At 36.6% G+C, this 12913-nt stretch overlaps 1 protein-coding gene across 2 annotated transcripts; it reads right to left on the reverse strand.

Moving 5' to 3' along the window:
- Positions 1-1520: 1520 nt before the first annotated feature.
- On the reverse strand, positions 1521-4740 carry LOC122024855 (uncharacterized protein At4g15970-like). 2 transcript variants are annotated; one of them, XM_042583581.1, is made up of 4 exons: positions 4270-4740; positions 3792-4148; positions 1968-2449; positions 1521-1846 (listed from the first exon to the last, which is right to left on the reverse strand). In XM_042583581.1, the coding sequence occupies exons 1-4, from the start codon at positions 4561-4563 to the stop codon at positions 1798-1800; spliced, it is 1182 nt and encodes a 393-aa protein (XP_042439515.1). In that variant the 5' UTR covers positions 4564-4740; the 3' UTR covers positions 1521-1797. The 2 variants fall into 2 exon arrangements, with proteins under 2 accessions (XP_042439515.1, XP_042439514.1); XM_042583580.1 differs by having other exon boundaries at positions 3792-4157.
- Positions 4741-12913: the final 8173 nt, after the last annotated feature.

The raw sequence follows: 12913 nt of genomic DNA on the forward strand, positions 1-12913 counted from the left end.
AGAGGTCTTGTTGTCCATGAAGCTTTTCGAAGAAGTGGACTACACAAGTGGCCATAACACGAAGGTATTTTTCTCCGAAAGGCAAAAATCGAAGGATAATTTTGATTTTTTTTTTGTTAATATCATAATCATATAAAACCTCTCACTTTCAAAGTAATCACATTCCGAATTATATCCCTCATTTGCCGACATGATGGGCAGGCTCTATTACTTGTGAATCACTCATTACTTAAACCAAACAAGATGAAATAACATAACTTAAAGGCTAGGTTTGGTAGGAATTTGCTTTGTAATGTAATTAAGATTATATTACAATATTGATTACTTTGTTTAATACAGTTTTAAAACTGTAATGTAATTTGAGTTATAAAAGGTAGTAAAATTTGTAATCTAGATTACAAGGTCAACATCATGTAATTTGATTATATTATAAGATTTTAACAAAAATTTAAATGTCAAATATACCTCTAGTCCATTTTAAGCATCAACCGATCATCGACGTCACTTTCGTCGTCGGCTGTCGGTCGCCGCCTCCAGGCGTTGCCGTCGAGAGTCGATGCTGGCCGTTGGGCGTCATCGCCGGCCGTCACCGACAGTCGGGTGTCGCTGTCGATCGTCACCGGCCATCGGGCGTCGCCGCAGCCATCACCGATTGTCAGGCGTTGCCTCCGGGCGCCACCGTCGTCCGTCGCCGGTCGCTGCCCACTGCCGATCGTCGTCGACCGTTGCCCGCCGCCAGCCGCCGCATCCGAGCGCCGCCCTTCGCCACCGTCCGACCGTCACATCCTGGTGCTGCCCATCGCCGACCGCCACCTCCCGTCCGCACCATCCTGCATCGCCCGCTGCCGCCTATTGCAAGGCCGCCAACCGCCTGCTGCCACCTACCGCCCGACCGTCGGCCGCCTACCGGTCGTCGCTCGCTCAACGCCGACCGCCGCATCCGAGCGTCCCCCGCCGTTGGCCGCCTCGTGCTGTCGCCCGCTGGCCTGCCGTCGCCGATCGTCGTCGTTGGCCACCACCTTCGGGCACTGTCGGCCACCGCCGTCAGCCATCACTGCCAATAGCCACCTTTCGGCACCATCGCCCATCGGCCACCGCCGTCGGCTGCACCATTGCCGGCCACCTCCGGGCTCCATCGGCCACAGCCGTCGGCCGCCACCTCTAGCTCCAATAGAGGTGCGGCGACCATCGCCATTGAGCGTTGCCTCCGACAGATGTCACGGGATATTTTTATTATTTTATAATAATACAAATTATATTTTTAATAAAAATATTAGACACTAAATAAAAAAAAAATAATAATCATTATAATTAAAGATTACATACATTACATTATCAAACATAATAATATAATCTATATTACATTACATTATAAATTTAATTACATTATAAGTTATATTACATTACATCTAACCAAATGCAACCTAAGTAGATAACTAAGATTATCAACAATAATCTTCAATCAAAATGCCCTTAACATTTAAATAATAACATATATAAATAATATAAGTACCATAACATGGCAAAAGGATCACTGCATTTCATTTACCAATGAAATTTTCATCATACACAAAAAATATTTTGCAAAATAAACAGCAAAGTTATGGCACAAAGAGTTCAAGCATTGCCAAAGGCTAAAGCAATGCTTGGAATCAGTCAGACACAATGAAAGTTCCTGAATAAAATCTTCTTCTTTTAGCATAAATAAGCTTCTATTTTTCCCATGCAGTCTTCTGATCCCTAAGTTGGCACTGTTGCAGTATTCATCTATGAAAAGAATGAATGCTAGAGACAATGTTAGAGTTGTGGTTTCTGTTCCTCCTTGCCGAAAAAGCCTGGTGGTAATCTGCAATTTACCAAGAAACATTGATATTATTATAACTAATCAAGACATCTTCTAGAACTACTAGATGTCCTGCAGAAATTCAAATGATTGCTGAATGACAAGTTTGCTTTTGAAAGTCTACCTGCAACTTTGAGGCACACTCCATGAGACATGACTAGATATCCTTTGATCAAATGACAGAGCCGTAAATTTCCTCCAGTCGTCAAGCATAGCCCTCAGATCATCGATCTTCTTGTTCAAGCCGATACAGCAGTTTGCATGCATTGTGCAGACCTTATTGAAGTCTCTACTCGGTTCACATATCCCTCCAAAACGCTCAGTGCTCAGGAACCTAATCTGCACACCTATGTCTCTGACGTGTTGCTCGTACTTGATAATGTTAAGCACATTTTGCTCATGGACGCCGGGAAATCTGGCACGCGAGGCATGCCAGTATTTGAAAAACTCTATGGTTCTGCTGTTGGATCTCGCATAGTTGAACCCATTGTTAGGCCAGTTCTTCATGTTGGTTGGATCCCCAACGAAGTTGTCGCAAGATATCTGAAAATCTCCATCTTGATACAAGAAGGGTAAGGGGTTTCGGAACCACATTACATCAACATCCTGAAATAAAGCCAATATTTCTTCAGATAAGTTTATTTCAATATCAATTTTCAGGAAGTCAACATTAAGAAACCATGAAGAGAAGCATATTATGCATAGGTTGAAAGAATCAAACGTCAGTCTTCTTCTATTTTTCTGAAAAAAAAAGAGCCTAGGCTATATAGGCACACCAAAATGTGAAAAAATCATCTTCTGTGAGAAACAAGACCATAACTAGGAGCGTTCTATAGTATGATTACAATTAAGGAATAGTTTAAAGTTCTCAATTTTTGAGTGCAGAAGGCCAGTCTATTTTCTCTATATCAGCCAATTTTGTAGGATGATCCAAAGAGAGAAGGTTGGCTAGAATTTTAGGCCCAATTTATCTGGTGGAGAGGAGAGCTCTGATTTCAAGGTGCTGTCACCAGAGGGAAAGGGGAAATTCCCTATTGCCTTTTCCTTTTCAGTGTATTCATGTCCTTGTCTTTTTCTTGCTTTTGCATGAGATCCAGAGAAAGAACCTATTTCCTGTCATAGAGGAAGAAACTCTAGCTAAAGAAAAGAATCGTTCATTCCACCATCAATATAACTAAAGCCAAATGCTTGAATTAGTGATCAGGTATGGCATTAATTTCCATAACAAAGGAAAAGTCGAAGTGAAACATACATTGACTGAGATAAGGTAACAGCACGAATGCTTTCTCCAAGGGACTTAAAAGCTTTTGATGGGCAACTCATCATGTATTCACTCTAAAGCACAGAAAACAGTAAAAGAAGGAACATGATTGACCTACCCAATGATTCAGGGCCTTTAATGTCCACAAAAATATAAAATGTTAGTAAGCAAAAGAATGCTACACAAATAAGAAATACAAATATGGTCGACAAGTGGACATGTGTGGGGTTCATGTTGTCTGTTCCTTTGTTTTGTTTTCATGCTACATAATGTGGTTACCAACTTGGCACAATTTTAAATATTTATACAAAGTATACAAAACATATGGATTCACATGACAATTTGGGGATCATTGGATGCTAAACTAGTTAAGTTCCTGTTTTTGAGAAATTATGGTCGAAAACCAAACTGTAACTGTAAATTTAATACTATTTTTTCCAACATTGAAGAATATGGAACTCAAGCTTGATCCAATAATTTTAGTTGGTCGATGGTCAATCATGCTTTAATTATAGAGTTGAGTTAAGCCAACAACAAGGGGGAAAAGTGTTTTTTTTTTTTTTTTGTTAAACGACAGGAGAAAAAGATTTTTCACTCTGTTTTGTTTTTTTCCACATAAACTTGTTGCTAATGGTATGCGGAGAATCCACAGATGGGAGATTGGAGCTTTGGAAAAATCGAACTCACCGAGAAAACGAAGTTGAAGCCTTTCTCGAGCACCAGGCGCAGGAAATCCAGGCGCGCCCACATCATGTCCAGATACTCTGGCGTGTTGAAGACCTTCTCGCTGGAGAAGTCCACCCCCGGGACCTTGAAGTCGAAGCAGTGGCGGTGCACGGCTAGGCACCGCTCATACGCCTTGTCATCCACAGCGACGATCACCAGGTGATCCAGTAAGGCGGTCGTCCCGTCCCCGATGCGGAAACTCTCCAGGAACACGTCAAGCACAGATCCCGGCGTCGACCAGAACGCGTTCAAGGAGGTCATTAGCACTGTCTTGTCGGGGGTCGCCGCCGCCCTCAGAACCCTCTCCAACCTCATCTCCTGCGTTTCCTGTAATTAAAAAGCGCCATTTCCATTAAACCTTATTAGAAAAAAAAAAGGCGATCTTTTGTTGTGTGTGTCTGTGTGAGGGAATGGGGCGGTCGAAGAGACGGCAACTCACTGGCGGCGGATCGGAAGCGACAACGGCCGTCTCGGAGCTCGATGACTGACGTTGAAGCACCGGAGTGGGAAAAGAACTCCTAGAAAAATCGGAATCGGACGATTGTTGCTCGGCGACGACGGGAGGGCCGCCGTTGAGCTGGACGCGAAGGGAGGAAGTGGGGAAAGGATAAAATGTACCATGGAAGAGCAAGGTGAGCGACAGGGCGACAATCCCAAAGAAGAGCAGCTGGAAAAGCCACCGGCGGTTGAGGGAGTCCGCCGCCTTGACTCCAAAGGCAGCGGATGACTTCATCGAGAACGATCGCAGAGCCTGGCGCTCCAGTACCAAAAAGTAACTCTTTGGTTCCTTGAAACAAGCCGGCAGCGGTGGATGGAAGGAGAGAGACTAGAGAGGGCATACAGCAGCAAGAATTTGGAGGACGCCATGAATGGTGGTGCTGGCATTAATAGCAAAGTAAGGGTTAATCCTAGCGCAGCGAAGCGTAGCGTTGAAATAGATGACATACAACACGGGTTTGGGGAAGACGATTTGGCTCGGCCGGCTCAGTAAAATCCGCGTCTATTTTCTGATGAAACAAACCATTGGACCGTTTCCTAGCTCGACTGAATCTTAATATTAATCAAATTCAAATATTAATTAAGAAAATAATAAATAATTTATATTATATAAAAAATATATATAATTTCAATCCTATTGGCTACGAATGGAACCGGTCTAGGATGCCGATCTGATTCTGATCGCAAACAAAATAATAAAATTAATTATCCATCTGGAGATTGTTGAGCGAACCATGAAATTGAACACAATAAACTCAAAAAATTTATTTAACAATAACATGTGAAAATGTTATACCCAAAGAATGGAAAAATAAAATAATAATAATAATAATATTTAACAATAACACCCTGTAATGGGCAAAGTGCTGTCGAAGTGAATTTTACTTAATTATTTGGCGGAACATAAATTTAGTTTCGAATTTTGTTATTAAATAATTATTAGAGTTGACGTAGATTCTTCTTAAAAAAACAATAAAGTTGATGGAGAAAGCACAACAGCAAACAAAGTGGCCATAGACACGAAGCATATTTATTTATTTTTAATAGTGTAATTAATATTGAAGTGGCAGAGGAGGGAAATACGAGGGAGACATCGGGTAAGAGAAGTCGGTGAAAACGGTTAAAACCTCATAACGTTATTATAGATATCAGTCTCATCGTGTAAATTATTATTATTATTATTATTATTTAATTAATGCGTGTACAAAGGAAAGAAAAGAAAAGAAATCTTGATTTTGACACACAAAAATGGTACTAATAAAACAGAGATAAATCGGCTCTCCTTCGTTCTCATATAATTATTGAGGTAAACAAAAAGAGCTTTATCTTCTTTCCTTTCCTCCCTTCTTCCTTTCTTCGGAGTAAACACGCGCGAAATAAATGGTTCCTGTTCCAGTAGAAGCAGCCGATCCACCCAGCAACTTATTTTACTTCTTTCTTCGGCCAATTACTGTGGTTAACTTTTTAAATACCCAAATCAGATATTGAAATTTCAAAATTATTAAATCATATATTCCACATCTATTTTATTCATTTCAGTTCTTAATTTCTTTATTTTAAACATTAATTTAATATATTAATATATTGAGAATATTAATTTTTAAACATAAATCAGCTTTTTTTAAGGTATTTAATTTTTAAATAAGGTAAAATAAATACAAATTACTTTTCCCACCTCTTGACAGTAGCCCCCTCCTTTAGATTTTATCTCCCTTTCAAATAACATTTATACACCCTCTTTCTTCCTTATATTTTTTTCAATTTTATTTAATTTTTTCCATTAATACTTATATATTTTTTAATTTTATTTAATTTTTATTTAACTTTATTTTTTAATCAATTTTGTTTATTATTTTTTTATCAAATTTTTTTATTTTATATAATTTTTAACATATATTAGAATTTCTCCCTTCCTCTAAATTATCTCCATAATTCAGCATTTAAATTACTCTCATAACCCTCAGAATCTCCCCTCCTTTTAAATTACCCCTCTCTAACCCTTGACGCATAACACATGTTAGAACCTCTCACTCTCTTTAAATTACCTACGCTCCAACCTTTGACAACTGTCAAAACACCTCTCTCTCCCTTTAAATTACCTCTCTTCAACGCTTGACATATGTTAGAACCTCTCCTCCATTTAAACTATACATCCTCTAATCCTTGACACATGTTAAAACACCACTCTCCATTTAAATTACCTCTTTCCAACCCTTGACACATGCCAAAATCTCTCCTCTCTTTAAATTACCCCCCTTCCAACCTTTGACACATGTCAAAATCTCTCCTCCCTTTAAATGTACCCCCTTCAAACCCTTGACACATGTTAGAACTTCTCACTCTCTTTAAATTACCCACCCTCCAATCCTTGATGTTGGATCGAGAATTCGCTTGGGGGGGGGGGGGGGGGGTGAATAGCGATTAAAAACTTCGACGTATAGAGTAGGCAGCGGAAAAACAAAAACACAATGCTAACAAGGTTGCTTTACTTGGTTCGGAGCCTTTGTCGACTCCTACTCCAAGGTCCGCACTCGTTGAGTGCTTTCATTGGGCAATTACTAATAATTCGAAATATTTTTACAAATGTAGTACAGGAATTTTAGTAAAGGAAAAGAAACCGACAATAAGAGAATAATAAGAAAACAAAACTTGTTGAAGAGCTTTCGCAGCGCCGTAGGAGCACAGAAGCGTAGATCGTGAGTTATTGAGTTGCTTCAGCCTTCACCCTCCTTATATAGGAGGTTCGAGGCGTCCGGATCCCTTCAGGGTGCCCTGAATGTGACGTAGCCAAGCCAACCAGGGTGCTCCACGTGGCGAAGCGACGTTGTGGATAAAAATTACCTCCGGGCGCCCGGACCTCCGAACGGCCAGATCCCTTCCGAGCACCCGGACCTCTAGGCGTCCAGATCCCTTCCGGGCGCCCGGATCCTTGTTTTCCAGCAATCTCCTTCCTGCAAGAAAACGTTAATCCAAGGCAATGTAAATTATATATCCTGCAAAACAGAGTATTAGCACAATTTATAATAAAACAGAATAGTAATTAGATTCCATCTTCTCGAGACCGGAATCTAGTCACGATTTCGACTTAGATATCCGAAATGAATCTAAGTCGAATCGACGCCTAATGTTCCCTTCCCGGGAACGCGTCCTCATAGTCACTCCCCTCCAGTGACTTACCTTCATTTACCTGCCAGACGTCCGGTCAACCCTTCGACCCGTCTGGACTTCGTGCTAGCTATCCGGTCAGCCCGTTGACCTAGCTGGACTTCGTGCCAAACGTCCAGTCAACCCGTCGACCCGTTTAGACTTCGTGCCAGCTATCCGGTCAGCCCGTCGACCTAGCTGGGCTTCGTGCCAGACATCAGGTCAACCCGTCGACCTGTCTGGGCTTCTCCTGCACACTCGGTCAGAGTGTTTGATAACAATAAAACTAACTTAACCTATTTTGTCATTCATCAAAACTTGAGTTAGACCGTTAGTGCTAACCGCACCAACAATCTCCCCCTTTTTGATGCAATGACAACCTGGTTAAGTTAGTGAAAAAATTGTAAGTAAAAACAAGCATAAGGTTGTTAGCTTTTAAATTTAACTTTTAAATTTTGTTTAGTTTAATCCTTTGGCATTCATCAAAAATCAATACAGAACAAAAAAAAAATGCAAGGAAGTCTAGAGATGTAAGTCAGATTATCTTGGGGGAGTTTAAGCTAGAAATATAGAAAGATAACTTTTATTTTAAGCTTTTATCTTTTTTTTAAAAAAATAAAATAAAATTGTTAACTTTAGAAAGATGACTTAAAAATAGTTAACTTTAAAATTTGTAATTTTAACTTTAATTTTTAGAAACAAGTTTTCAAATTTAAAACATAATTTTCAAATATAGTATTTTTACCAAGAGAGATTATTAGGGCTAAGCCCAATTTTCAAATCAATTTTTCAAAACTAAACCAAACTAAGTAAATTATGTTTTCAAGCCTAAGTTTGTAATCTCCAATAAATCTCCAAAAACATGTTTTAAAACCAAGTAGAATAAAATTTTCAAAATGAACAGTCTAAGTTGCACACTCGAATAAAGTTTATTTTTCAAAATCAACTTCTTAAACCTAAGTTTGGAAGGCCTAAATTTCAAAACTAAGTTTAAAAAGTATGAATTTCAAAATTAAATTTGAAAAGTTTAGAGTTTGAAAATAAAATCAATTTTCAAATCTAAGTTTAAAATAATCTAATTAAGGAGATCTAACTTTTAAAACTAAGTTTGAAAAATCCAATCAAAATTTTTAAAAAAGAGATCTTAATTAGTGTTAAACTGAGTTAAAAAGAGATATTTTTCAAAAATTAATTTCAAAATAAGTATAAAAACACTTAATCCTCCCCCTAAACCTGACATTACAAAAACTATCTAATCAGTTAGCTACTTACTAACTATTACAGGATAGCAACTTTCACTTGATTAGTCAGGTTAAGTTTAACTGTAATTAGTTAATATTTAGCTGATAAGCATCTTAAGTTCAGGCAGTTTGCCTATGCATCTCACCCCTTTCTATGTTCGAAAATCATAAACAAGAGAATCCTAGGGTGTTGGTGAGATGGTCAAGTACTAGCCCTAAGGGAACATGTTTTCTAAGCAATTGTCCTAGTCTAAGGCTAAAACTGATTTAAAATTCTAAAAATAGAAGATTTTACAAAAAAAAATAAAGATTTTATCCTAGAATTTGAAAACACTACTTTTTAAAACACTATTTTTTAAAATGAATTTTAAAAATGATTTAAAAGAATTTTTTTTGAAATAATTTTTTAAAATAATTTTAAAAAAAAATTTGAAGAATATTTAAAATAATTTTAAAAGAATAATTTTTAAAGATTTTTTTTAAAAGAATTTTTCAAAATAAATTTTAAAGTTTTTAAAAAGAATTTTAAAAAAATAAAAGTTTTTAAAATAATTTTTAAAGTTTTTTAAAATAATTTTTAAAGTTTTTAAAAGAATTTTTTTAAAAAAAATAAAAGTTTTTAAAAGAATTTTTAAAACAATTTTTAAAGTTTTTCCAAAAGAATTTTTGAAATAATTTTAAAAGTTTTTAAAATATTTTTTAAAGTTTTTAAAATAATTTTTAAAGTTTTTTCAAACGAATTTTTAAAGTTTTTAAAAGAATTTTTAAAATAATTTTTAAAGTTTTTAAAAGAATTTTTAAAAGAATTTTTAAAGTTTTTAAAATAATTTTTAAAATTAATTTTAAAAATAATTTTTAAAGTTTTTTAAAATAATTTTTAAAATAATTTTTAAAGTTTTTAAAAGAATTTTTGAAATAATTTTTAAAGTTTTTTAAAATAATTTTTAAAGTTTTTCCAAAATAATTTTTGAAATAATTTTTAAAGTTTTTTAAAAGAATTTTTAAACTAATTTTTTAAGTTTTTAAAAGATTTTTTAAAACAATTTTTAAAGTTTTTTAAAAGAATTTTTAAAATAATTTTTAAAGTTTTTAAAATAATTTTTAAAGTTTTTAAAATAATTTTTAAAGTTTTTTTAAAAGAATTTTTAAAATAATTTTTAAAGTTTTTCAAAAGAATTTTTAAAATAATTTTTTAAAGTTTTTAAAGTTTTAATTATTTTTTAATTTAATTTAAGTTCTTAGTTATCTCACCCAATCTATATTTTCAATCAGGGAATCATATAATTTTGTGAGATGAATTAGGTTCAGTTTTAAAGTTTAGTTTAACTTTGTAGTAGATTCTGGTTTAGCTTTGGACTTAACAAATAGGTATTTTTCTGATAAATTTCTGGGCTATGGTGAGTCACTTGGGCATCATTAGAGTAACCATGCCTTTAAGGTTTTCCAAATAGTCCTATCCACTGAACTTAATACAAAATCTTGGTCTAACTGGTTAAGATACGTAAAGGGTAGCTTCGGTTAGTTCCACTAAGCCAAATGCATCAGGTCGAAGCCATATCTTCCTAGACATGCATAGACATAGTTTCCCTAACGTACTATCATCCAAAACTTCACCAGTACCATAGGTCAAGTTAAACTTGATCCCTTTATAACTAGTCCTAATTACCTTGCCGAGTAGGTTAGTTTCGATTACCTTGTCGGGTAGATTATTTTTGGAGGTGTCAGCTATTCTAGAGCCTCCTCCTGAATTATTGACCTTTATTTTTGAGTTTTAGTTCTTGGTTTATATCTGTTATTTTTATAATTATAATTGACTTGATGATATTCTAAGTTTTGGTGAGTTTTAAAATATTTAGATTTTGAATTTGTTGGTCTAGGTTTGTATTTTGGTTTTTGATTTGATTTTACATAATATAATTTTTCTTTGGATATGTAGTATTGGTTAAGTCCTACTTGTGTGGTTAAGCACACTTTCGGAACCCAAGCTTTACTTGATTGTTTGTGTTGCGTTATTAATGATTTAAATGTTTTATTTGAACTTGACTTGTGGCCAAGTCCGATTTTATTGTAAATTACTTTTTGATTATTTAAAATTAGATCTAAATTCTTAGATCTTGTTGTAAATTTTTCTAAGAGATCTTTTAATTTATTAATGTCTATTTTTAGTGATAAATTTTCCTCCTAAATGTTAGGTCTTGAGTTGGATTTGGATTTTTGATTTGTTCCTTAAGATTTTGATTTTCCTCAAAGAGCAATTTGTTTTCATTTTCTATTGTAATTAATTTCTTATTTAAGCATGCAATAATTTTAAAGAACTTTCTATTCAAATTAAAGTATACCTCTTCGGGACCTTCGGAAACGAGTACGGACTAGTGGCTCGATTCGGGTTCGGACCCGTCATCTGATTCATCCTCCGACTCTGCTTCGAGGGCCATCAATGCAAGATGACTCTGGTGCTTCTAGTCTTCGACCTCCGATTCTTTTGAGGACGAGTCGCCCCACGTTGCTTTGAGAGCCTTCTTTTTGGTTGTCTTCGTCTTGTCACTTTTCAATCTCGGGCACTCGTTCTTGTAGTGACCCTTCTTGTTGCACCCGAAGCAGGTCACGTTCCTTGGTTCGATTGGGGAGTTAATCTTCCGCAGGTCCTTTTTGCTGAAGTTCTTCTTCCTCCTAGTGAACATTTTTCTTACCAAGTTCACCAGGTACTCTTCGTCTTCAGAATCCTGGTTAGACTCATCTTCATGTTCAGACTTAGTCTTCGTTCTTTCCTTGGAGGAACCTGCAAATAAGATAATACCTTTCTCGGTCCCAGCGTTAGTTTGCTCGTGTAATTCTAATTCACAAAATAATTCATCTAACTTTAACTTAGATAAATTTTTTGAAATTTTGTAGGCATCCACGATAGATGCCCACAAATTATTATGCAGAAAAGTGTTTAACGCATACCTGATTAGATCGTGATTCTCCATTTGATGTCCTATCGCGTGGAGTCCATTGAGGATGTCTTTGATCCTCGCGTGAAGATGACTCACCGTTTCTCCTTCCTACATTTTAATATTAAATAATCTGTTTAAAAGAAGGTCGCATTTCATTACCTTGGCGTCGCTTGTTTCTTCGTGCAGTTCGATTAGCTTGTCCCATAATTCTTTAGCATTTTGATGCGGTCCTACCCGATTCAACTCTTCCTTTGTCAGTCCGCATTGTAGCGTGTTGAGTGCTTTGAAGTCTGTTAACGCTTTTTTCTTCATGTCCGGAGTCCACTGTTCTGGGTCCAGTGGAATTTCGGAGTTGTCGACTGGCACCTTGTAGCCTCTGGTGACGCTGAACCATTGGTCAAAATCTGTCTTCAGGTAGACCTCTATCTGCTTCTTCCAGTACGGGAAATCATCCCCGTTGAATAGGGGAGGACGTACTGTGCTGAATACTTCAACATGGGACATTTTTTAACTTGCACACAATTAAACAAATAGACGAGGGGTCCTAAGACTTGGTCTTGGATTAGTAGTACGGAATAAAATAAGAGGAAACTAAAACTGAATTGGTGTTGCACCAATTTAGATTAATTGCGGAAAAAGATTCCAAAAAGATAACAATACCAGTTTGGAATATGACGAAAAACTGAAAACCAAAAAAAAAATGAACCAAAAAAAATAGAAAAAAAATTTCACTCCTGTCTGATTGGTGGTTACACCAAATTAGAGCGGTATCTGCTCTGATACCACTTGTTGGATCAAGAATTCACTAGAGGGGGGGGGGGGGTGAATAGCGATTAAAAACTTCGGCGTATAGAGTAGGCAGCGGAAAAACAAAAACACAATGCTAATAAGGTCGTTTTACTTGGTTCGGAGCCTTTGTCGACTCCTACTCCAAGGCCTGCACTCGTTGAGTGCTTTTTTTGGGCAATTACTAATAATTCGAAATATTTTTACAAATGCAGTACAGGAATTTTAGTAAAGGAAAAGAAACCGACAATAAGAGAATAATAAGAAAACAAAACTTGTCGGAGAGCCTTCGCAGCGTCGCAGGAGCACATAAGCGTAGATCGTGAGTTATTGAGTTACTCAACCTTCACCCTCCTTATATAGGAGGTTCGGGGTGCCCGGATCCCTTCAGGGCACCCTGAATGTGACGTAGCCAAGCCAACCAGGGTGCTCCATGTGGCGAAGCGACGTTGTGGATAAAAATTACCTCCGAGCGCCC

This window comes from Zingiber officinale, chromosome 9B (genome assembly GCF_018446385.1).
Source record: "Zingiber officinale cultivar Zhangliang chromosome 9B, Zo_v1.1, whole genome shotgun sequence".
Taxonomy (NCBI): Eukaryota; Viridiplantae; Streptophyta; class Magnoliopsida; order Zingiberales; family Zingiberaceae; genus Zingiber; species Zingiber officinale.

What these genes read in the sequence shown, in the direction of transcription:
- LOC122024855 (XM_042583580.1), bottom strand. Translation starts at nt 4,563, where the DNA reads ATGAAGTCATCCGCTGCCTTTGGAGTCAAGGCGGCGGACTCCCTCAAC. An exon ending in TCGCTTCCGATCCGCCGCCA is followed by an intron (nt 4,158 to 4,269) that starts GTGAGTTGCCGT and finishes TTTTAATTACAG; the next exon opens with GAAACGCAGGAGATGAGGTT. An exon ending in GCTTCAACTTCGTTTTCTCG is followed by an intron (nt 2,450 to 3,791) that starts GTGAGTTCGATT and finishes GCTTTATTTCAG; the next exon opens with GATGTTGATGTAATGTGGTT.